The sequence below is a fragment of the Oryza sativa genome, chromosome 1 (genome assembly GCF_034140825.1).
Source record: "Oryza sativa Japonica Group chromosome 1, ASM3414082v1".
In the NCBI taxonomy this organism is placed as follows: Eukaryota; Viridiplantae; Streptophyta; class Magnoliopsida; order Poales; family Poaceae; genus Oryza; species Oryza sativa.
Genome location: NC_089035.1, coordinates 21,048,813 through 21,073,550, shown reverse-complemented (window position 1 = coordinate 21,073,550; position 24,738 = coordinate 21,048,813). Strand labels below are relative to the sequence as shown.

At 39.3% G+C, this 24,738-nt stretch overlaps 2 protein-coding genes and 2 long non-coding RNA genes across 4 annotated transcripts; 3 read left to right on the top strand and 1 right to left on the bottom strand.

The window, feature by feature from the left end:
• Positions 1-1,818: 1,818 nt before the first annotated feature.
• On the top strand, positions 1,819-14,127 carry LOC9270056 (protein MICRORCHIDIA 6). Its single transcript, XM_015765960.3, has 19 exons — positions 1,819-2,278; positions 2,424-2,498; positions 3,136-3,170; positions 3,260-3,338; positions 3,441-3,530; positions 3,619-3,694; positions 4,185-4,263; positions 4,361-4,495; positions 5,821-5,919; positions 6,273-6,374; positions 6,472-6,618; positions 7,607-7,699; positions 8,740-8,791; positions 8,885-8,996; positions 10,227-10,417; positions 10,520-10,587; positions 11,271-11,347; positions 12,470-12,512; positions 13,737-14,127. Exons 1-19 carry the CDS (start codon positions 1,879-1,881, stop codon positions 13,830-13,832), a joined length of 2,049 nt encoding a protein of 682 aa, XP_015621446.1. The 5' UTR covers positions 1,819-1,878; the 3' UTR covers positions 13,833-14,127.
• A 626-nt stretch (positions 14,128-14,753) lies between these two features.
• On the bottom strand, positions 14,754-17,292 carry LOC107276777 (polygalacturonase At1g48100). The gene is made up of 8 exons (XM_015788440.3): positions 17,080-17,292; positions 16,672-16,800; positions 16,338-16,508; positions 16,153-16,182; positions 15,836-16,043; positions 15,650-15,731; positions 15,447-15,555; positions 14,754-15,354 (listed from the first exon to the last, which is right to left on the bottom strand). Exons 1-8 carry the CDS (start codon positions 17,239-17,241, stop codon positions 14,938-14,940), a joined length of 1,308 nt encoding a protein of 435 aa, XP_015643926.1. The 5' UTR covers positions 17,242-17,292; the 3' UTR covers positions 14,754-14,937.
• LOC136356218 (uncharacterized) lies at positions 14,998-16,327 on the top strand. Its single transcript, XR_010740899.1, has 3 exons — positions 14,998-15,325; positions 15,435-15,744; positions 15,841-16,327. It is a non-coding gene; the product is annotated as an uncharacterized lncRNA (long non-coding RNA).
• Positions 17,293-21,028: 3,736 nt separating the features above from the next.
• On the top strand, positions 21,029-23,568 carry LOC136354061 (uncharacterized). The gene is made up of 4 exons (XR_010737784.1): positions 21,029-21,165; positions 21,616-21,688; positions 22,083-22,539; positions 23,269-23,568. It is a non-coding gene; the product is annotated as an uncharacterized lncRNA (long non-coding RNA).
• Positions 23,569-24,738: the final 1,170 nt, after the last annotated feature.

The window sequence follows — 24,738 nt, the reverse complement described above, 5'->3', positions numbered from 1 at the left end:
CCCACCTCTTATTTAATAAGGATAACCATAGTTTTTTTTTACTCTTTAGTATTCATGCTTAAAAATCTCAAAAGCCATGATATTTGAGATATAGATATATATATATATATATCCTATATAGTTGTTCGAGTATACCACATCATCCATCATTATGTAGTTATTACTCTTTATCGTTAGTTACTATACAACTAAGCATTCAACGATTCACTTAATGTAACATATTCTTTCTATACAATTGGTACCCACTAAGAGACATTAACTTAAGATATGCATAAAACCGCATCATTGTCATTTTTTTGTCATTATATCACATTAGTATAAAAATAGCGACTGTTAGATCAAGAAGTTACTTATTATCCATCTAATCCAATCATTAGTTATCTATCTTTTCACTTTTCCACTCCTAGCAACATAGCACATATTCGTGTGCCTAAATATGTATTACCTTTCCAGCATATATATAACCATTCTTCATATTAATTCTCAAGTACTAACTGTAATTTATCTTATATATTTTGCATAGCATCTCTAAGTTTATTAGCATGGAGTGACGATTGCCAATCCCTTTCTTTTCAATTGACCCGACTGAAACGAAACAAGCAACTAAAGATGCATCATTACATCTAAAATTGATCTTCTCAAATGACCAAAGTCCAAAACTACTTTTCACACCCACCAGCCTGGAAGCAAGTGTACGTGAAAAATGAAAATTTCTCAGGTGGCTGGCTGATCCACACATGAAAATATATTTTCATAGACCGCTTATGAAATTATTTTTTACAGGTGAAGAGACTTGCTTTGTGTGGATTAACACGATTGGATAGCATTGTGCAACCACGCAAAGAACTTTTGGCGAATATTGATTAGATTCACAAAATTAAGCCTCTAATCGAATCTAGTAGCCGCTAGTGAGATTCTCAATTACATAAACTCCAAATCCACAATCTCGAATTCCACAATACAATTAAAAATTCACAAGTTATAATTTCTATCACATTCAAATTCACAAATCGATAAAATGCAACAGTAGGAGAGAGGGATGTTCTCATAGGCGCTATCGGCAGGAGGCCTGGCGTCGATCTGCAGCCTCCCGAGGACCATGATCACCCGATCCACCGCTCCTTGAACCCACGGCCAACGGATCTACCTCTTCTACCCTCAGTGGGGGAGGGGGAGGGAGGGGAGCCGTCAACCTTCATCGCCACTGCAGATCTTCTCTTTTAACTCCGTCGAATTCACCTCCATAGCCGCCGCCGCTCCACCACCTTGTGCGGACATGAGAAAGAGAGGTGAGGAGAAGAAATAAAGAGTGAGGCCGGGGTGAAGGCCACGTGCGTATCGACATGCCTATTTATTCTGGCTTCGTCTTTTCCCATGCACAACGTTTACGTTTTTCTTTTGATGGTTTTAATATATGTTATTATTTTTATCCTATCTTCTCTTCAAAATTATTTTTATCCTATCGAAATTATACCATCTTGTAAAAAAGATCTGAGACACCCCGGATAGCATCGGCACCACCTTCGCAGAGCGCTGGAGCAGGAACAAATAGATCTCTTCTCTTCCTCTTTCCCAGAGCTGCAAGCCTGCACCACAACACAATTTTTTTTGCTCGGCCCCCATAATTTCTAGCGCGTGGGGGGCGAATTTTCGGTGTTTGGAGCGCCAACCGGAAAAAGGCTAAAAGGCCAAAAAAAGCTCGGCGCACGGCACAAATCAGCGTGCACACACGATGGATGACACGACGCACGCCGGCACGCGAATCGAACTTGCCAACGCACCCAAAACTTAACGCTTCCCAGTTCCGTTTCCCACACTAGACTTAGAGAGAGAGGTAGCCCTAACAAACACAAACACCCGCTTCCCCCTTCGCCGGCGATGCGGTCCACCGCCGCCGCCGCCGATGTGATCGATCTCTCCAGCGACGACGACGACGAGGTGCCCGTCCCCAGCACCAGCGCCGCCGCAGCCGCAGCCGCGCGCCGCGTCGCGCCCTCCACGTCCCCTCGCGACGTCACGCCGTACGCGCTCGTCGATGTGAAGCCCGCGCTGCTGTACCCGCTCCAGCCACCGGGCGTCGTCGTCGGTGGCAGCGGCGCGCTCGTGCCCGTGAAGGAGGAGCTCCCGGTGCTGACGCCGGTGCCCCTGCTGGCCGCGGGCTATTCCCCGTCCACCCCCTCCACCAAGGTCGCCCTCCCGGCGCCGCGCCTCTGCCGCCAGTTCTGGAAGTCGGGCGACTACGTCGTCGCCCAGCGCAACCCCGACGCCGATGCACCCGGTAAGCTAAGGCTAGCTAAGCACCTAGGGTTCTCCCATTTCGCTTCGCTTCTTAGCTTTCCGTTTGGATTTTGGTGGAGGCAAGTTTGACGGTTTGAAGAGGCTGACTGATATGGGGTTGCGATTCGGTGCTGGTGTATGTGCAGGTGGGCGGAACCGACTTCGGATTAATCCCAGGTTCCTGCACTCGAATGCTACTTCCCACAAGTGGGCTTTTGGTGGTATGAGAATTGACAAATCTTATTAGTGGAAACAACTCCATTTTAGGCAATGACTTGATTCTAATACCTTTAATTCGTTCATTCGTTCGCATAATTGCAACCAAGTTTCTACTAACGGTATTTCCTTTAGTAAGAAGTTGTGATGTGTAGTGTGTATTTAGTTGCATTGGATCATATTTCTTGTTTGCCGAACAGCACCAATCAATTTCTAGTTGTAAACATGTAATTTGGCTAAAGTAAATAAAACTTTTACTTCTTAAGGAAGTATTAACTTCAGTATAAACAAATTGAATATTGTACATGTTTTGATTATTTTTGAGGATTTAAAATCGTCTTTGCCATGTAAAACGCTGTGAAGCCCGTCTTTGCTGGCACGGCTCTACTTTTTGAGCTCAGGATCTGGTACCATAACAAACAAGTGGACTACTCTATATGCGGCCGTTATATACCTACTTATATTATTGTGTATCTATAAAAATGTGTTAGCGTTTTTATAACCTAACCCGTCATGCAGGTATTTGCGGTTCCATTATATTATTCTCTTAAAGTAATCAATCATATTAGGACATTGCATTGCATTATATGGCACTATTTTCCCACTGATTTATGTTCAGTATTATGCTTATCATTTTTTCAGCCATTGCCGAGCTTCTTGATAATGCAATTGACGAGGTAATTAACAAGCGCACCCAGTTCCAAACTTCCAATGGCTAAAATATATTGATATTATGTATGATTTATTATCCCACTATCTCTATCAGGTTAACACTGGGGCAACATTTGTTCGTGTTAATGAATTTACAAACCCACGAGATGGGAGTTCCTCATTGTTAATTCAAGGTTGGCAGATTCAGTAATATAAATATATGCAGATCCTCTAAGTTCATAGAAAATCTTAATTGGATAAGTGAGAAAGACCTGTGTTTTTTTCACATGTGCTAGATGATGGAGGGGGAATGGATCCAGAGGCACTGAGACGCTGCATGAGCTTTGGATTTTCAGATAAGCAGTCCGATGCTTTAATCGGGCAATGTATAGCCTTGTGTACTTTTTCTGCAGTTCTTTGGAAAATTGATATCTAGAACCCTTCTTTTGGATTTACTGCTGTTTGTTGTATCAGATGGAAATGGATTCAAAACTAGCACAATGAGGCTTGGAGCAGATGTGATTGTTTTTACACAAAACCAAAATAACTGGTATACCTCCTTTTCTAATTCTGGAAGTTTGGTTGTTCAATGTTACACCAGAAAAAGCATTCTGTGATGTCACCATGGTATTTTGTAATGTAATAAACTCTGAGGGACTACCTGGAAATCTAACAACACAGCTTAGGGATAGAAGAGAAGCAAAATCAAACAGCAGTTATGACTTATAAGTGCTTAAACATTATGTCAAAAGAAATAAGTGGCCATACAACCTTTTGCAACGTTTTCATTCTGTGGGTTCTAGAAGAAATTGTTTGCATACAGTTGCTTTAACTTTTCTTATTGTGTATCTGGAAACAACTGTAAGTGAAAACTAATAGGAGAATTATGCATTTTATATGTTACTTTCTGCATGCTGCTGGCCAGTCAAACATTTATCATCCGATCCCACTAAGCCTTTTTGCCCAGTCTGGTTTATTATGTAAAATTTCTGTCCACCCTGGTTCATATATCTATTTAATTATCTTTTTTGTGTCTGTAGGGTGCCAACAAGAAGTATCGGTCTTCTTTCATACACATTTTTGATGGAAACTGGCTGCGATGATGTTTTGGTTCCAACAGTAGGTTCACAAATGCTTTGACATTTTAAAAATGAGTGATCATTGGTCAATATGTGTAGTTTTATTTCACCCTTGTGACACCCTCTTTCTCATGCAGGTTGATTATCAGTATGATATATCAACAGCTTCGTATACTCAGATGCTGCGTCATGATCAGAAGCTCTTCTCTTCAAATTTAGCGATCCTCTTGAAATGGTCCCCTTTTGCTAGTGAAGCTGAGTTGCTCAAACAAGTATGTTACTAAAGTTTCATTACTTTGTTACATAATGTCATATACTGATATTTATATAAATAACGTGTTGAAGAAGTTATGGAAGGAGAGAATTCCTTGTATTCCCTTGAAATTACAGCCAATTCCTTCCATACCCCTGAGTTTTGGTCATTTCATTATATACCCCTGAATATTGGTTTTGATCCCTCCCATATCCATTCTGTCAATTGACCATTAGTTGTCCATTTAATGGCAGTGGAAAAGCCCGTTTTACGCTTGGACACAGAAAGAATGTAGAAATTTTGTGAAGTGTATTTTGGAAATATAGAAGTTTGTTGTGTGACTATAATATCATAACTTTGCTGTATGTTGCTGTGTTTCACAAATTTATTTCAATATATATATATATATATATATATATATATATAGTTTTTAAAAATATGTGTAGCATTTTTTTTTTAAAATGTACAAAACAGTGATACTGGTCTTGCATTTCTTGTACATAATGTCAATAATAGACGCTAAATCTATTATATATAGCATAAAAATTAGCTGTACATATACTCTTTTTAGAAAGACAAATATTAAATTTTCTTAGTCGTTATCTAAAAAGTAAACTTTGCTGTGAATAATAGTTCTCACAACAAACTTATAGTTTTGTACATCAAACTCCAACACTTCGAACAATATGCTCCACGAATTTATACATTTCTTCTTTCCTAAGGGCAAAATGGACTTCTTCATAGCTATTAATCGGTCAACTGATGTAATGGGTATGGAAGGGATCAAAATCAAAATTCAGAGGTATAGAAGAGAGTGAGAAAGGGCATGGAAGGAAAGGGCTGGAATTTCAGGGGCACGCAAAAAATTCTCTTATGGAAGATACATCGATACATCAGGCTGATACAAAAGAGGATGTATATTTTAGTGCATGCAGGAAACTCCATATGTTGAGTTTCCTGTATAGTAGTCTTTAGCCCCTAAATGACTTATAAAAAAGATTTTGCTAATTCTTTAAGTCATTGGAAGTTTTGGTAAATAAAATATTGAAATGGTTGAAGATCATTTTTTCAATGCAATATACATACACCAGAACTGAAACACGGTATGAATTTATGTTATGCTGAAAATTATGACTATTATTTGTGGCAAAAGATTTATTGATGCATTACGGGTCATTTCTTTAAAATTGAACCAAACACTTCTCTTTGTTCATATCAATTCCTTTTCCCCTTCTATAGCATATATTATATATATTTTGGTAGATTTCCATTGTTTAAAACAATCTTATCATCCTACTTGAGATTTTTTTTCTAGTTTGTTCAAGTGATTTTTACTTGATACAGTTTGATGATATCGGAGAGCATGGAACAAAAATAATTGTATTCAACCTCTGGTTCAATGATGATGGGGATATGGAGCTTGATTTCAACTCCGATAAGAAGGTAAGTAATGCTGGCATATTTTAGGGCTCTATTGGGCGCTGTCCAATGATATGTGTTTAGGAGCTTCTATGCTTCAGTATGTGGGAATTTGAAAAGTTGTAATGCACAAATAAATGGTGAGTTCCACTCATTGCGTGTTTCAAGTCGTGCAAAACTTATCGAAGGGGGTGAAGTATGGAAGCACTTCCCCAACCCCCACCCCACCCCCACCAAATCACATGGCACATTTGTGGGCACGTTTCAGATACACCATCCTCCTTCCAACTTTCTCATATAGTTATATGACTGGTTTATACATAAGCTGTATGTATTACGCTAAGTTGTAATTGATCAATTCGTATTTAATATTTTAGGATATCCTCATTACTGGGGCACACAGGAAGGTGAATACCAACAAGGCAGATAAGGTCGCAACACAGAACTACGTTTCAACTCGACTCCGTTATTCTCTTAGAGTTAAGTATTGATCCCCATTTACTAGTTTGCTAAAATCAGTTTTACTATTTCATTGTGCTGATATGTTTATTTTTGTTTCTATCTGAATTTGAACAGGCATACACATCTGTCTTGTACCTTCACATTCCTGATAATTTCAGAATAGTCTTGCGTGGACATGATGTGGAATCACATAATGTAATAAATGATTTGATGTATCCTGAATGCGTGTTGTATAAACCACAAATTGCTGGGCTTGCAGAGGTACGTGCAACTCACATTTGTGAAGCAATACTATGCATTTTCACCCATTTTGATCAATGGGATACCATCTTACAGGCTTGTTTTTCTGAACTTGTTTCATCTCATTAACTACTTTCTGGCTGGTCAATTGTTTTTTTGACTTAAGTATGGTCAACTGTTTAATTAGCTCTATGTTGTTGACTGGCTGCTCTTATGACTAAGCATCATGGTCTATTTTAGTTGGTGACTTGTACTATTGACTTCCTGTTGGCGTCCTTGTTTTACGATACTTGCATTTGACAACTGATAGCAAATTATTGCTTCAAAAAAGATAGCAAATTAAGGGTACTTGATCTTGATAGACTTGTGGTTTATCTAGTTCTTCGCTGATCAGTCATATCCAAAAAGTGTGAAATATAATATTCTTTTGAAGTGTGGGCTAGGCAGGCTGTGTCTTTTCTTTTTTTAGCTTTTGAATAGTGTTTACAGTTTATTTTTACACATCTCTAGGAAGTGGGAGGTATTTCTTGTAGCTACCTTGCTTGGGATTATAGTAGATTTAAGAATTGGACATGGTCATGCATCATAATTCATGAGGAAATCCCACCATAACTCTCGCTTTACGCCTACTCTAAAATGCTTGTCACACATTTCTAGTTTAGCCTGAATGCTTGTCCTAAAGGGCCTAGTTTAGCTCTATGTTTTGCAAGTTTTTTTAACACAATCTTTTTAGCTGCTAGGTAAAACAAGATTTTGATTATTTGATATATTTATACCTGACATGCTACCTTCTGGATAAGGCTATAGCATGGACCAACCAAATCCTTAAGCAGTTCTTGTGTTTTTACTCAACCAAAAGGAACCTTTTTTTTTTCCTCTTGATGTACTACACAATGCTCTACTTTGGCAATATCTTCAATGTACTGAATGTTTTTATTTTCCTTACCAGAAAATGTTTGAATTTGCCATGATTCTTCTGTGATTAACTTCCTCATATTGTTTGTATTAGCTATCTGCAATAACCACCATTGGATTTGTCAAAGGCGCCCCAGAAATTGATGTACAAGGCTTTAATGTGTACCACAAGAATCGTTTAATAGCGGTGAGGACTTTCTTCTTTGCATGACTCATGATAGATACTGTTTAATTTGCTTTTCTTTCTATTGCTCTCCCAGCATGTCACTAAGAGTTCATGTGCTATTTTTCCATTTGAAAGGATGAAATGAGTGAGTGCAACAAATTGTTTCCATTAAAAAAATGCTTCCATGGCTGAAATACGAAAATATTGCCTTGAATTCCATATAGTTCAACAAATGTCATGTTGATATGCAAAGGATTGCTAAGTATATTCTCTCTGTAATTTCTGGTATTATTGCCTTAATGATTGAGAAGCGCTTGCCTTAAGTCAAATATCAGCAGATGTCCATCCTAAGCAATATGTAATGGCATGTCTAATTGTCTGTCATGCAGCAAAGTGCTTTTTCTTTTTGCCTGAAAGCTTGTGCATTCATGGCGCACTTAACTGTTATGTTACACCAATATACATGAAGTGTAGTGGTAGATCCGTCACTACCTTGACAATTACCGCCATTTGGAACAGTGGTATTCATCAGTATATGGACTTTATCTTAATTCCTGATATAACTATTAGATGAAATTGCAGGGGATTCAACGAATTGAACCCTGCCAAAATTGATCCATTTAATATCGACGATTTCCCTTCAGTTGGTTGATAACTCTAGGCTATGTTCTACTGATTGCATTTTTAAATCAATGGATGCTCATTTTCCTCATTGCCTACATCTTTAGTGTTCTTAGTTCTTACCACCTGTGGTTCCACCCTATTTTCTTATGCTCTATTTTAAGTAAAATGTGATGTCCTGATTACCTTGTGTTTTTATTTCTTCTGACATTGCCTTCTCTCCAATTGTATAATAGTAGTACACTAGTGAAAACTCTTTCAATGCTGTTACCGGACTATTTCTAGATATTTGACAAAATCAAATTACCTGTTTGGCTCAACTTTGATACAAATTTCCGTAGGACGTCATTAACTAGATATGATTTTCACAATGGTATTTTCTTGGTATATTTATATTGTTTCCATTTACTGAGTAAAAATCACTTGCAATTTTTCGGCAGCCATTTTGGAAAGTTGCGAACAACTCATATGGCAAAGGGCGAGGAGTTGTGGGTAAGAGATGTTCTGCTATCCAAAACAGGGTGGTTAATGTAAGTTATAGAAGAATGGCAGTGGATACGTTTTAATTTTTGTTGGCATTTTCAGGCATTCTGGAGGCAAACTTCATCAAACCTACCCATGACAAGCAAGATTTTGAAAAGTCGGTCCTTTATCAAAGGCTGGAGAGCCGCTTGAAAGAAATGACATATGAATACTGGTAAAGTTTTTGTTCTTTTAACTATTTCAACAGAACTTTGTCATGTTTCTAATTGTTGCGTACTTCTTTGGGGTTTGATAAGCTGTCTTGAAAAGCCGCAAGAGATAGAATAATACATGAGCAGTGGTAGTGGTGTGCAGCAGTGCATGCAATGCCACAAAGATGCATGAGTGAATACTGTATATGCAGTTTGTGCCCTTTAGGAGTTCGATTATGTCAGGATTATTTAGAAAAAAGAAATAGTTTACTTATTGATTGAGTACATGCTCATCTCAGAGTCCATGTGAAATTCGAGTTAGCTTTTAACTTCTGTTAGGTATTTCTCTCAAATATATAGTTGATGCTTACATGGCAATATAGGTGATGCTTCCACAGCAATGCACTTCACATATTTTTTCACGACACAGGCAAGTGTGCACTGTACATGGCATGCTCGCAATACACATGTGCAGGTGCATGATTTCATGAATAAAAAACCTACCAGCGCACACATCTGCATTCTCACTCAATTCATACTGGGCATTTGTGACCCAAAAAGATTGAGGTCTTACCATTTCCTCGGTCAGAGGTATAATTCCTTTTTTGAGATGCAAGCTTACATTTGACTCTGCTAATTCAAGATTTTGAATCCTCAACCCACAGCTGCAAAATTGCTTTCTTGTCATACTTAACCCAGTGGGATTTCGACCATCATATGGTTGCTGAAAAAGTTGCATAGATGGTCGCCCTTGCCTTGTCCAGAGGCTGGCTAGTTACTCTTGTACTTAATTATACCAGTAGTATTTGTTGATGCATAGTAACATTTACGTGATAAAGTGGAAATAGCCACAACCAAAAAGTAGAGAAAATGTATGGTTGGCAGGGTTTCAGCATATTTGTCTGACAGTAAATAGGTAACTGGACTAATCTAGACTGGTAGGCACAGCAATATATTTTTCACCTAAGTATCACGTCAAAAATAATCAGCAGTCTATAATGTCTATTTTTAGCTCTCCAATATTGAACAAAGACAAATACTACTTCATTTGAGATGCAATAGCCACTATCTGTCAACATCGTCTTCTGGTATTTCTATACAACTTGTGCAACAAAAAAAAAAACTGCTATAACAATCTCTGAATTTTTATTAATCTATTGGTTTTTGCTGCGTCATTGTCATGTTGTAGTGCTTTATTTGGAATGATGACTTTGTGTCATTCATACTTTCATGCTAACTGATTATATTTGTAGGGACCTGCATTGCCATCGTATTGGTTATGACAACAAAAAATTACCTAAATCTTCCCGTGCACTTAATCGTGCTAATCAGATGAATGCTGGCAGTTCCCCGCCAATTGTTCCACGTCAGCTATTGGCTGCTGATATTCCGACAAGCAGCTGTGCTGTCCCTACATTTATGGCCCCTGCATTAAGGCAAAAACGTAATAATTTTTATATGATGTCAAAGAGCGAATACTTTTTTTTTTCAGGTCCAGTTTTCTAATTATCGATTGTGGTGTTAATATTTTTCTGACATTTAACAGAGATGGGATTGAAGAGAAATATTGATGCCCTTGGATCCAAGACAGACAGTGCTGACCAAGATGGATCTGTAAGTATCAGCAGACAGGCGGTGGAAACTAGTAGCTGATGGTTTATTGAAAATCTAAACCTTATTCTATTAACTATTGTTACATATGAAAACTTTTCCCTTATCTGAAAAAACTATGATGACATATGAGGGGTAACTCATGCTTGGGGTGTAATCATGCTTCTTGCTTGTATGAGTTGAAAAGTAACATCAAAGATTTTCAAAATACTTCTGAGTCCTATGTGTAAAATTTGAAGTTCAAATCCATTAACGTGAGAAAATTATGATAAATGGTTCTAATAGAAAAGTAAAATGGATGACGCTATTAACATATTTTGTTTTATTTAACACTTGAGTTTGAAGTTGAGACCACAACACTCCATGGACTATGCCTATGCTTACCATCTTTTCCACCATCACAGAAGCAAGTTTTGTTTTAAGATTAAATTTCACAAAACCCAATGTTTTGGTGCTTGTAATGCTAAACCACAGATTTTGAATCTCCCAAGTGCATAAAAAAAATCTGGTAGGCCAAAGAAGAGAAGAAGAATAGCAGGATATATGGGCCATCCCAGCCAAAGTGGGAGAAGCCCCAAACCTGTAGTATTGTGAAAATTTCTCTTTTAATCATACGTAGTGTGCGATAAGAAATGCCTATAAATTACTGAATATTGTTACATGACTATTTTTTCCTCTTTTGACAGCACTTGGACGTTTCTCAACGGAGACGGTTTAACGAATACAGGACTTTGACACTAGAGAATGATAAGTTGCGTGGCGAGTAAGTAAAATATCCCCAACTTGCACATTTCAGTGCTTTCTTTTTGTGTATTATAATCTTGTCACTCTCTAAGGAACAAGTACTGCATTAAAGCAATTTAGTTCAGGCCTTCTCCTGCATGTGATTGCCTGTTATAGATGATGTAGTTACTAGTTAGTGAGGAATATGGACCCATTTTACCGATAAGAGAATTATAAAATAAAAAAGAAAATGGAAAGCTATCAGAAGTGTTTGGAATAATCTTGTCACATTTGGTTAAGTCGGTGCATGATCCTCGGCAAAATTGGTTTTGGATCACTGAAAGTTCATGTTTTTTGGTTCACAGGAAATGACCGGTTCACTTTAATAGCACCCAAAGTTCCCTCTGTTTCCGTTTTTAGCACTATGCACACGGTCATATGCTAAATTTGTTCTTGTATGCATGATGTGCTTGAGTTACATGCAGATATAGGGATTGCTCTGAGTTATTTGAGTCTCTGTCTTGCATGCATGCGAGGACATGGCATACATAGGATAGAATCGAGTAAGGCAGTTTACCGGAGCACTTCATGTTGCATGTATAGCATTGATGGCATAGAATGACAATCAAAGTAGCAGCTCTCTGCATGCATTTGATATTATTTAAGTGATTAACTTTGCACTTGTTTAGTTGTTGGCCTGTATGCAAGGGAGTAACAGAGGAAATGATATATTTCTCTATACCTTGTGCTTCTTCCTTCTGTACCAGTGCATGCGTGCACCGTGCTCTAGAGTGTGAGGAAACAATGTGTGAATGTACTCTTCGAGAGATACTAATAGAGTGAAGAGTTGAGCATTGACTCCCAACAGGGAGAAAAAAAGCATTAGGCTTCTTCAAAGTTCAAACTATCTCCTAAAGAAAGGCTTCAAAGTAAAATCTGCTAATGTAGCCTTCTTTATGTGTAGGCACAGTCAGTTGATTACCTATTGATAATACCAGCTTAATTAGTGCCTTAACTGCATTGTGCCTTATTTGGCTAGCTGTAAAGTCCAGTTCTTTACCACTGTTCTTCTATGTAATAGAAGTTCAAATACTTACCATAATGACAAAGCTGCAAATTCTGCTTGCATATTTTGTTGTTTAACTTGCATTTTTTTTCTCAGATGCTTGCAATACGAGGAGTCAGCAAAACAACTTGCTCTGAAGGTATTTTATCTTTTGTTCAACTAGTATCTCTCACCATTGGTTCAACATATTATTTAGGATGCATAATTTCTCCCACAATGTTTTATCAGAGCTTCTGAATTATTATTGTTGGTGTGGGGAAGAGGGATTCACGGTAAAGTAGGCAGAATTTCTACCTTCCTTTTATTTCCTCTCGAAGGCACCGGAGAGCTGTGCATCATTATATTAAGGGCACGAGTCTAAGAAGACTCAAACAAGCTCATTAGGGCAAGGTCTAGTACAAAAGGGCTTGCCAAAGAAATCGAAAGGACTACGACCATCGACCCAAACAACATCTATGGGAAAAAGCTACTAAGGCCTTTGACCCCCGCCATAAAACATAATATGGCCTCATCCCTAGTGTCCTACTACCTCCGTTTCATATTATAATACTTTCTAGCACTGCACATATTCATATAGATGTCAATGAATCTAGACACATATACATGCCTAGATTCATTGACATATATATGAATGTGGACAATGCTAGAAAGTTTTATAATATGAAACGGAGTAATACATGATAACTCCCTCTCAAAGACAACCATTCCTATGCTTCCATAACCACTAAGCTACCAACACAACCAAGGAATTGAAACCTTTGTGGTGTTGCTTCTCACTTTCTGCGACGCTTTTCACCACCAATTACTGAAGTTGAGATCATCTGGACCTGATGTTTGCTGTTGCAACCCCACCAATGACAAGACTGAGAACCATACACTTCTTAAAAACACACATGTAGTAAGCAAATGTTGCATGTTTTCCTCCTGGTCACATAGTGGGCGTTGGTCAGGATGATTAAGCAACACCAGACCTCCTTGTAAAAAAAAAAGCCAAGAAAAGCAAAATTGCTGTTTGCTCTTCTGCAAATTAGTGACATAACTATGCGAGGTCACTATTTCCCAATCACAGAAATAAATATTCATTAGTATTTATTGAAAAAAGAAGCCACGAAACACAGCGTTTACAGCTTATAGAAACATAGAAACACCAAAACTTACAACATGCACAGTGCCTGAAACACATCTAAACAAACTCAGGCCCTAGACAAGCTCTCAAATTTCTAAACCTCAAAGCCATCTAAACACGATTCTGAAACATTGTCATTTATTATTTTGGACTCTGTTTGATGCCCCCTTTACATATTTCTTCAGTGTTCTTTTTGTAACTCATTGTTGTTGAGAAATGGCCCCTCATGTTCTTTAGGAACAAAAGCTCCGATCTCAAATTGCTTTGGAAAGAAAGAAATATGAGGAATTATTACAAGAGCTCAGGTCGTTGGATGTGAAGACAGAGAAATAGCAAACTGTTTCTGCTTTTGTCCGCCATGATGCTTCTCAGCTTGCTTCTTGCCTGACTGTTCATGTGAGGATTACAATTAACTTGCTGTTGGAGTTCTGCAGTCGTGATTATGGAAGAATTGGACCTTGGACAACTGAGGTCGTCAGCTTAACTTTCATTTGGTAGAGATGTACAATTTTGGTTTGGAGTTGAGCGTGTACAACTGTTGTAACATTATCTGTATGTACAGCAGTGATATCATGACATTGACCTGCTGATTCACATTTTTTTACAGTTAATACACATCTGTTACTTATGTCCAGTGTAAAACGAATGTTAGATTTTGATCTGCTAGTTGCATCTTAGTGTTTCGAGCAAACTATTACATTTATATTGTTATGCAGTAGATCAGTTGCCCGACCTTTGTAGTGCCAAAGTTTGTGGAGTGGCACGTCATTATTCTTTCCATAAATCAGAGGGTATCAATGTAGATGCACTGCATTGTAATTTCAGATATAGCCGAAAGTATCCATCCTTTTTATAGCCTTTGTATTCTGTAATTTTGTTGGTGCTGTGATTAATTGGTAATCTGCTTTTACAAGCTTCAATTGCAATCTCTGCTAATTTGAAGATGGAAGTGCTGCTCATTAGCTCATGTTGAGATACAGCCGAAAGTATCCATCCTTTTTATAGTCTTTGTATTCTGTAATTTTGTTGGTGCTGTGATTAATTGGTAATCTGCTTTTACAAGCTTGGATTGCAATCTCTGCTAATTTGAAGATGGAAGTGCTGCTCATTAGCTCATGTTGAGGAGCCTGTCTGGCCTCAATGGTGAGTTGTTTATTATCCTTCATTTCGAGTTGGGACCTTCATGCAATCATGCCCCTTGTTTTTCCGCATGGCTACAATAAGCAGTGGCTTGTCTATTGGCTATCAATGTGATTTGAAGTATGATAGTAAAGTCACAATTCATATAATGCTACATAGGACCATTATCAATGATTCCTTACAAATTCAGTGCCACATTGTGGCTGTCAAAGTTGGTTGTCATGGTAGCAACAAAACTGTGATTATTTCTTGCTGGAAACAGCTTTGGTCAGAGAAGCTTCCAAGCTTATACAAAGATTCAGCAGGTGTAGTTAAATGGCTTGGTTAAAGGCATCACGAATCCATTGCTCCTCTGCAGGCAGGCGATGCCCGTCGGCTCGATCATCCCCATCGCCTCGCCGTACGACTTCCAGCAGAGCGGCTGCCGCAGTCCGCCGGCGCCGGTGGCGCTCGCCGGCGACAGGCGGACGTCGGCCATGCTGACGCCGGTGCACGGCCGGGCGTCGCTGCACGCCAGGCGCACCGGCTGGTACGTGTACGTCCCCGCGACGCGCCGGTACGCCACGCCGGTGATCCCCACGGCGTCGCTCCTGTTCCCGCACCGCGCGCCGCCGCCGCCGGCGTCGCAGTAGAACTGGTCGATGGCGATCGGCGTCGCCACGTTCGCCACCCTCACGTTGGAGAAGGTGACGTTCCTCACCGTGCCTTTGCCTCCCTGCACGGTGAATGGCCATTTCATTTTGCTGAATCTTTTCTTCATGCTGAATTGAGGACAATATGTATCTGAATTTGTAGATCTTTTTTTACCTGCCATGTCTTGATCCTGACACCATACAAGGCGTTCTCCACGTTGATGTGCTCGGCGAACACATCAGAGACGCAAGCCAAGCTGTTATCCTTCCCTAATCCCCCTAAGCTGTAAAACATTCAGACAAAGAAAAGTTTCAAAACAAGATTTCATCGCATCAACAACACAACAGAAAACCACAGAGAACACCCCATTTACTTACCTGATTCCATGTCCGGGATTGCAGTTGATGTTCTTCATGTGAACATTGGAGCATCCCGTCTGTATCGATATGCAGTCATCACCTGCAGAACGACCGTACGTGCGGTTCAGACACTCAGATATCGCCAATGCTTGTCTGAATTTTGAGAATTTTTTTTTGTAAGTTCAGTCATGAAAGTTTAATTACCGCAGCCGATGCTGGAGCTCCTGATGTCAACATCCCTGGTGTTCTGGAGATGGATGCCGTCGGTGTTGAGGCTGTCACCTGGGGATGATATGGTGATGTTCTTCACCTTGATGCCACCGGAGCTGTCGAATTTCAGGTGGCACTGTGGGCTGTTGGTTATCCTGATATTGCGCACGCTGACATTGAAGCTACTGTAAAACCTTATGAGCTGAAAAGAACAAAAAAAAGAGAGCAGTAGATGTGTCATGCTGTGCTAGTCTATTTTGCTTCAGAAAATTGGTAAGAGAGAGAATTTGTAGCTTATTCTCTTGTCATACCGTAGGCTTCACTCCTGATACATACCAATGCTACAAAAGGTAAAAAAGAGAACTCATCAGGAGATATGCCAAAATATTCTCTTTTAGTATCTTAATGCTTATAGTTTTTTTTTCTTTTTGCCAGTATATATGTACTATTCGAGATGTTGAAAACATCCAAGTTTTTTACTCGCCATTAATCCAACCTGAGAAACATTAGCAGGTGAAACACTTCTCAGCAAAGTACTCTGTCCATCAACAGTGCCAGTGCCTTGGATGGTGAAGCCATCCAGCCACTTGAAGTTGAGCCACTGCAGAGGCCTCCTGGCCTTTGGCCAGTACCCCATCCCTGGAGGAGCCAACACATCACCATCTATCTGCAAAGGATTATTAAAAAAAAAAACACAACTTCCCAATTAGCATTTGACCACAAGATAACAGAATTTTCCAAGTGAAAAATGAAGAGTAAAAAGTGCATGATTTTAAGAGTAAAAATGCAGGATTTTGAGGTGTGTGTGTGAGAGAGAGAGGGGTAGCAACCTGGAGTGTGAGCCTTGTGTTGCAGGGGCCCTGGAGAGTGACCGGCGAGATCAGAAACCTGTGTCCTGATGGGAGCAACACGGTTGAACGAGGGATTCGGCAAGCGAATTTCCATGCTTTTACAAGCGCCTGCGTATGCAGGCAACCGAATTGCCAGAAAGAAAAAAAAAAGTATAAATATAGTGTAATTACATACGTGGTTTTAGAACTTACGTATGTGATTCAGAAACTTACATTATAAATACATTAAAACTACAAATTTAATTTAGGGATTTAAAATATATAAATATATGTTGACTATATTTCATTAAAAATATTGCGACAAATCAAAAAAATACGAGTCAAGAATTGATCAAGATCATGAATGCCAGTGTCCATGCAAAGAGCTTTGCCGGTTGCTCTGTTTACCTCTGAATCATCGGCGATCCCGTTCCCGGCGGCTCCGAACGACGACACGCTGAACGTCGTCCTGCCGGCCGACAACGCCGGCGCCGGCGCCGTCGACGCCACCAGGCACAGGATTGCGCCGGCGATCAACATGCCAGCCGGTGAGAAGCAACGACGACGCATCTGCACAGGCTACGTGGTACCACTGCTCTGAGCTGAAAAATTCCTGAACTTTCAGGCATCGCGTCATGACCGTATTCACATACATATATATACTACTACTACTAATGTAACAGCAGGCATGGCTTGATGCAAAAGTTCAGAGAAAAGAGATTAGAAAGCTAGTTATAAAGGATCGTACTTTTCAACCGTGTCAGCGTTCTCTCGATCTGGTCTTGAGCTGGGTTAGACAAATACTAGGCACCATACCGCGATCAGCTTTGGCAACTGCAACAGGAAATAGAATTTTAACCGCATAAGTGATTTGCTTGATTAGTTAATCGATGATGATTAGGCGTGACAGGGAGTCAGTGCAGTGTCCGCGTAGCAGTGATGGGCCTCATCATGCGTGAGATGAAATAGATTTTTGACATGATGGCCTGATGAATGAACAAAAGTGGATTAAACGGATTGAGATAGAAAAATATATGGCCGCGCTTTGTTTGCATCGGGAGTTGTAAAAGGGCGTGGAATAAAAAGAATATGTATATGCACCATTGATATTGCATCACAGAGGAATGAGGAATCTATCTTCGGAAAGCCGTACCGTGGCTGGTAATAACTAGTACTCCCGTTTTACACTTTGATTTTTTAAAATTAAATATTGTTAATAAAAATACAGTAATATTTTAAAATGGAAATATATTTAATATTAGGTTTAATTAAAGTGATTTGGTGCTACAAATGATGCTATATTTTTCTATAAACTTAATTAAATTTAAAAAGTTTAGTTTAGAAAAAAAAAATCAAAGTACCTTATAACATGAAACAGATGGAGTAATAATTATTAATGATAGGCATTAATATTTAGTGTTGTTTGCTAGTAGGTGTTAGAGCGTTTAATAGTATAGCTAACTAATAGCTCTAAATCATATATAGCCAATATAATAGCCAATCCTATCTTACTATAAAGTTATAGCCCACTAACTCCTAAAGCTTAACATGCAAATATGCCACATCATCATCCACTAACAAATTGACACATCATCATCCACTAACAATCAATATTAATATTATGCAAACATGCTATATTATCTATAATTTAAAATTTATTACATTTTAGAGCTTTTAAAATGAAAGCATGTTAAATCATCATTCCACATAATTCAAATAATATTTCAATATATATCCTCATTATTTTTTACAATATCTTATGTACCTATGTAAGTTCATCCTCACTTGGTTAATGTTATTTCTCTCTTATCTAATTAAGTCATATCATATTAATTGATTTTAGTGCTTATGTTAGTTTATATTGCTTATCTATCTTATACATTATTTTTAATTATTGTTATCATACTAAACTCCTGCAGCAACGCGCGGGGTTTCACTTTGTTCATACAATAGTTGCTTACTATACTATTAATACTTGGTCCTATATGTCATACACACAGTACGTCTTGGAGTCCGCGCTACAGCTGGCTATAGATTTATAGCCCACTGTTCTTCTCTCTCTTCCTTTATCTCTTTAAAATATGTTTATAGCTGGCTTATAGCTGCTCTTAGTAGGTATAAATTGGTTTATGTTCTTACTCCTCAGTGGCATATTCCAATTTCAGCCCAGTATTAACCACAATTTGCTCTGCAAATGTTTCAGAAATTGCTTGCCACACATCGTCATGTTGCGGGCGGCTTTGTGTTCTCTCTATAGCACCTAATAATGAAAACAAACTGGTTTGCCAAGACAAACTCTGAAGATAATGCTATTTGTTTTAGTTTCGGTTTTCAAATAGCTCAACATCTGTCCCTGGGCCATTATAAAATAGCATTGATCAGTATAATTGGAACAATTGTCCTTGCTTTTCTCTCTTGTTACAAACTCTTTTGTGGGCTTATGTATTTTGGCTGTGTGCATCCTAATTATACAGAGGCTGAGATTAATCGTCTGAGATTAATAAAAGCTTCCTTTATAAAAAAAAATAATTGGAACACGCAGTGAATCTAGGAAAACATTAACTGTACTAGTTTTTGTAATAGCATAACCAGTACATAATCTGATCTAATGGTTTCCAAATTCAGATTATGTACTTCTTCAGTGACATATATAACAAAAGATCTCAACTAGAGGTTTTTGAACCCGAATTCCTGCAGTAAAATTGTGTAAGTATGATAGAAGATCTGGAAGAACAACAAATCCATTTGCTGGAGTACAGGGTGCGCTAAACTGCATTCTAAAACGGTTGTTGGGCCAGACTGCTTCGCTAGAATAAGATATTACGATACAGCAGGCTAGGAATTAATATAATTGTATAGGCGTCAATTAAAATCCCAAGGTTGTTTTGCCCGGTTGAGTTCCCTTTTTCTTAAGCTACATAGGTTGAGTAAATGTTTGTAGGGATGGAGTCAAAGGAAAGTGGGTAACATCAAGGTGCATCTGACTATAGTAAGGGAATCCTTCACCGGAGTGAGATTGCAAGGGGCTTGCGGGCCCTCTCTAGTGGGGAGGACTTGCTGAGGATGAAGCTCAAGCTCCACTGTCTTTGGTCTGGCTTCTCTTGAGAGCACCATTGCTTGCTTACAGTCTCGAGTTGCCTATCTTCGTGATGGTGATGCCAATACTGCCTTTTCTACCAGTAGTCCCGTTATGGCAAGAAGAAGAATTTTATTGCTAATCTCAGGGCGAGGGAATGAGGGATCTGGTAGTTACTAGCCAGGATGAGTTGACAAGTTATCTATAGGATCTATATGGTGTTTGAATCTTCTAAAGATGAAGATAAAGATGAAGAGATGAAGATTAAGTGTTTCATGCAAAACGAGGTGGTAATAGCGTGTGATTAATTAAGTTTTAATTGTTACAAACTTGGAAAATATATTAATATGATATTTTAGAATAACTTTCATATAAAAAGTTCACACGAAACACACCATTTAGTAGTTTTAAATACTATTTCCTCCGTTTTAGGTTATAAGACGTTTTGACTTTAGTCAAAATCAAACTAACCAAGTTTATAGAAAAATGTAGTAACATTTTTAACCCAAGACAAATTTATTATGAAAATATATTCAATTATTGATTTGATGAAACTAATTTAGTATTATAAATGTTATCCCTCCATTTCTAAATATTTGACGCCGTTGACTTTTTAAAATATATTTGACCGTTCGTCTTATTCAAAAAAATTTAAATAATTATTAATTATTTTTCTATCATTTGATTCATTGTTAAATATACTTTTATGTATAGATATAGTTTTACATATTTCACAAAAGTTTTTGAATAAGACAAACGGTCAAACATATACTAAAAAGTCAATAGTGTTAAATATTTAGAAACAGAGGGAGTACTCTATTTGTAAACTTAGTCAAACTTCAAATAAGTTGACTTTGACCAAAGTCAAAACGTCTTATAATCTGAAACAGAGGATGCATATGTCAATTGATCAGCCTTCCTCAGCTGCCACGACGGCCTCACACTCCTCCTCAATCGACTGCGACTCAACCTTCTCCCTACTCAGTACAGACTGCCACCGTCAAGTAGCGGCGAGTGGAAGAAAGTGGGGAGGCCTTGGGAGCATGGCATCGCCTTTCCCTCGCCTCGCCTCGCCTAGCCACCACGAGTCGTCTTCCTTCATGTCCACCTTAGTGGCACGGTCGTTGAGGTCCGTGGGGGCGAACTCCAAGGGCTTGTTCGGTTGGGCCGGGAACGGCCGGGATCGGGGCCCAATCCCCGTGGATAATCCTGGTGTGGAAAGGATACTGGCCCATAGAAAAATATGTCAGTTCGGTTAAACCCAGTCTGGATTTTAACCCGGCCCATCCCGGCGTTTTCCCTGCGCCCCGGCCCAAAAAACCCTCCAGAGGAGGCGGCGGTGCAACGAAGACGCGACGGCGGGGGCGACCCGGAGGCGACAGCGACGGCTCTCTCCTCCGGCCGCCACCTTCTCTCCGGTGAGCACGCTGCCTTTCCTCCTCTCCGGTGAGCACGCTAATCTAGGGTTAGGGCTTTTCCTTCTCTTCTCCCTTTCCTGTCGTCGCCGCCATCCCGTCGGGCACCGCTCCTGGTCGCAGCACAGCGTCGGCGCATCCACTCTGCCGCTGCCGCCGCCGGGCCTTGTTGAGTTATTCTATTTCTATAGGCTACAAGAAGTTTTTGCATTGATCTATAAAAAAACGCTGGATATGAGAGGTCTATCTGTTTGAAGTAAAAATAGGTGACTGTTTGAATTTGACTAAGTTGGAGACAAATGAAAAAAAGTGACTGAAACAAAATACTAAGATCTCATGGAGTTAATCTCTGGGTTTTATGTAACTCTAGCTCTAGCTCTAGTTCTGGATTTATAATCTTGGATGCTGAATTTGAATTGTCAGTGATGTGTGTAAATTGTGCTTGTTTTGTAGATTGCACGTGCACCAATTAGAGTTGGAGAAGACCAACCTCCTCCTTCGTGGGACCCTGTACCCTCTCCAAGAGGTACTAGATCTATTTATTCCCTTTGCTTTAAGTTATTTATCTATATTTTGTGATGTAAATATAAAAAAAAAAGAAGTGGTGTAATGTAGTCCAAAATTTCTAGATCTTCTTTGTCACCATAGATGTTATCCTGTGAGGCTGTTTTTTCATACATTGTTTTGAAATATGTAGTGGTCTTACTGAAACATAGATGCATACGACTTGGTATTTCTTAGATGCTATTCATTTTCAATAATTTTGGTTACCTTGTCTTGTTCATGTGCTAGATAAATTCCCAGAGTTTGTGATTCTTTTGTGCTCATTTCTCTAGATCTTTTTGCCTTATTTCGGTGTGATTAAATTTTTGTTGTTATGCTAAGTGCAAAATTGTAAATAATTTGTGTGCTACCTATAGTACTTCTATGGATATGAGAGCAAGGGACCTCACTAGAAAGAGGAGGGAAGAGGATGACGATGATATGATGTTGTTTATTTTCCCTGCACTACATTTGTTGAGTTCTAGTGGAGCAAGAAACAAAGAAGAAAAAGAACCCAAGAAGCAAAAGAAGAGTGTTGGCGTAGAAGGACTTATGGAAAGGTACCTTGATATGAGAACCAAACAAGCTGAAGATGAGGCGGCACAATTGGCAAGAGAAAGGGAGGCTCATCTAGCAAAAGAAAAGGAAAACAATGATTTTTCAATCAAGAAGTGCATATCCATTCTCAACTCGATGGTGGTAGTGACAAAACAAGAGAAGGCCAATGCTTATACCGTCTTCAAGAATGCAGAGAATAGAGAGATTTTTGTGAGCACTTGTCAAGAAGATGCCGAATCTGCCTTGATTTGGTTAAGAAGTGAGATGGCTTGATAGGTAAACTTCCTTCTTCCTTCCCGTCTCTTCCTCTCTTCTGCCTTGATTTTAAGCATTCTAAGCATTCAAGCTTTGCGTGGCTTCAATGATCCTATTGTTGCTTAACTTGTACTGGTTTCTCTTTTGTTCTTAATAAAATTTGGCCGGCATTCCATTGTTGGCCTGGCCACCTATATTTGTTCATCATGATGTACTGGACCAGCAATTAGAGTGGAAGGGATCAGCTTTTTAATCAACTATTTTCCATCTTTTGATGTCCATACTAGAAACTAGCGGATTATAATCAGATAACTGTGAATGTGGTAGCGTTGCATTTTAGTTCTGGTTGATTTGTAGCCAATTTTAGTTTTGGTGACTATATTGCGGGTTGTCAATTTGTTTAATCAAGAACCTTTCTATTTATACTAAACATGGCCATCATCCTTTTGTGTTTCGAAATACACCTGATTTCAGGATTTTGTATGCTTAATTTGAATTGTTACTAATACTAGTATCTGTTCACCCTAGGATGTTACTTTCTGTCCTTCCACATGAGAGTACTGTTTCTTTGATACAGTAATTTTGTATGCTTAACTTGAACTGTTACTAATACTATAATATTTGTTCACCCTAGAGTGTTATTACTTTATTTCACATGATAATACTGACTTTACCATTCATATAATATGTGAACGAATTTTATGCATTGCATTTTTATTCTTTGGAATAATGCTCTCTACCATTGAACAGGTATCAGAAGACACTGGCTTATAGCTTATGATCATGCTTCGATAGAAATGGCTCAAAATGCTCACCCTCTGCAGCTCTCTGCTCATTGACTTTCTGGAGTTACTATTGTTGTAGCTTTTGTGCATGTCTTTTTATCTTGCGTAGTTGTGCAGGGTGACTAAAATCATCATTGATAGCTTCATCTCTGAATCCTAGAAGTCGGGTACATGGTACTTCATAAGTTGCAAACTTGCAATAGGATCATATGATTAATTTCTGAGAACTGTATACATGTTTATATTATCTATAGTTGGATGACAACTCGATGCTGGACGTATCCTCTGTATATCGTGGGCAAATCGATGCATCAATTGTCGTATCTCTAGCTATTTTGTTTGATGCATCAAATATTCAAAACTCAAGCTTGAATCCCTGCCAATACGCTGCTATATCCTGTCAAAACGAACACATGGTTTCTAAGAGAGGGATTGGGAGAGAGAAGGGATTTAATCCCCCCCATAGGGTTTAAGTGAGATGGGAGGGATTCACTCAATCCACTCAATCCCCTTTGGTTTGCTTCCCCTTGGGGATATAATCCCTAGGAACCGAACAAGGCCCAAACGGGCAAGAGGGATGTCGTCAACAGCCACTACTACCGCTTGTCCTCAATATCGATGGGAGAGAGGGGGATTGATGCGGGGCGCCACTCTGGCCTAAAGCTGAGATGCTGGCATGTGGGGCTCGCCTGTGTCTCACGCTAACTCACCTACCATGTCGGACAAAAACAAGGGTCAACCAGAGTCAATACTGTCTAAGAATCCATAGTGACGTGGTTTTGTAAGTTGACGGATGATATATATCTGGTTTTTTGGTTCACGGACGATTTTGTAATTTGGTATCTGGTTTTTCGGTTCACGGACGATTTTATAATTTGGTGACAAAGATGAGAGATCTCGGGTATACTTTTTCCACCTTTTCTCTGCCACAGTCAAAGTCGGCCCAAACTAAGATGAAACTGGGGCTTCTGTTCACTCTTTTTTCGGCCGAGGCACTGGTTCTTCTCGCCTGAGAATCACAGGTGCCCCATCTAGAGTGTCTTGTGAACCGACTGCGCAAGAAACCGGAGGCAAAGCAGAAGCGCACGTGCGAGTATGACCACGGTACGTGCTTTGACCTCGTGGGCGTCAGGTCGTGGCACAAAGCTATCGACATCCTCCACCGTTGGTAGGTGACCAGCACAATCGAGAACGACAACGAGCGTTCGACGTGGGTGGTACAGGGCGGTCCGTCGGCCCGGCCCGGGGGCGGCTGATGCGAAGAGACTCGATCACAGAGTCGTTGGACAGAAGAATACCGAAGTAGAAAAAACACAATGAATAAAATTAACACAAGATTAAATGTTGTACTAGGAAGATGTTACCGTGTGGCCCGTGAAAGGATTTTTTTTTTGTTTTGAAAAAAATACGAATTGCCACGCTAAACTATCACAGT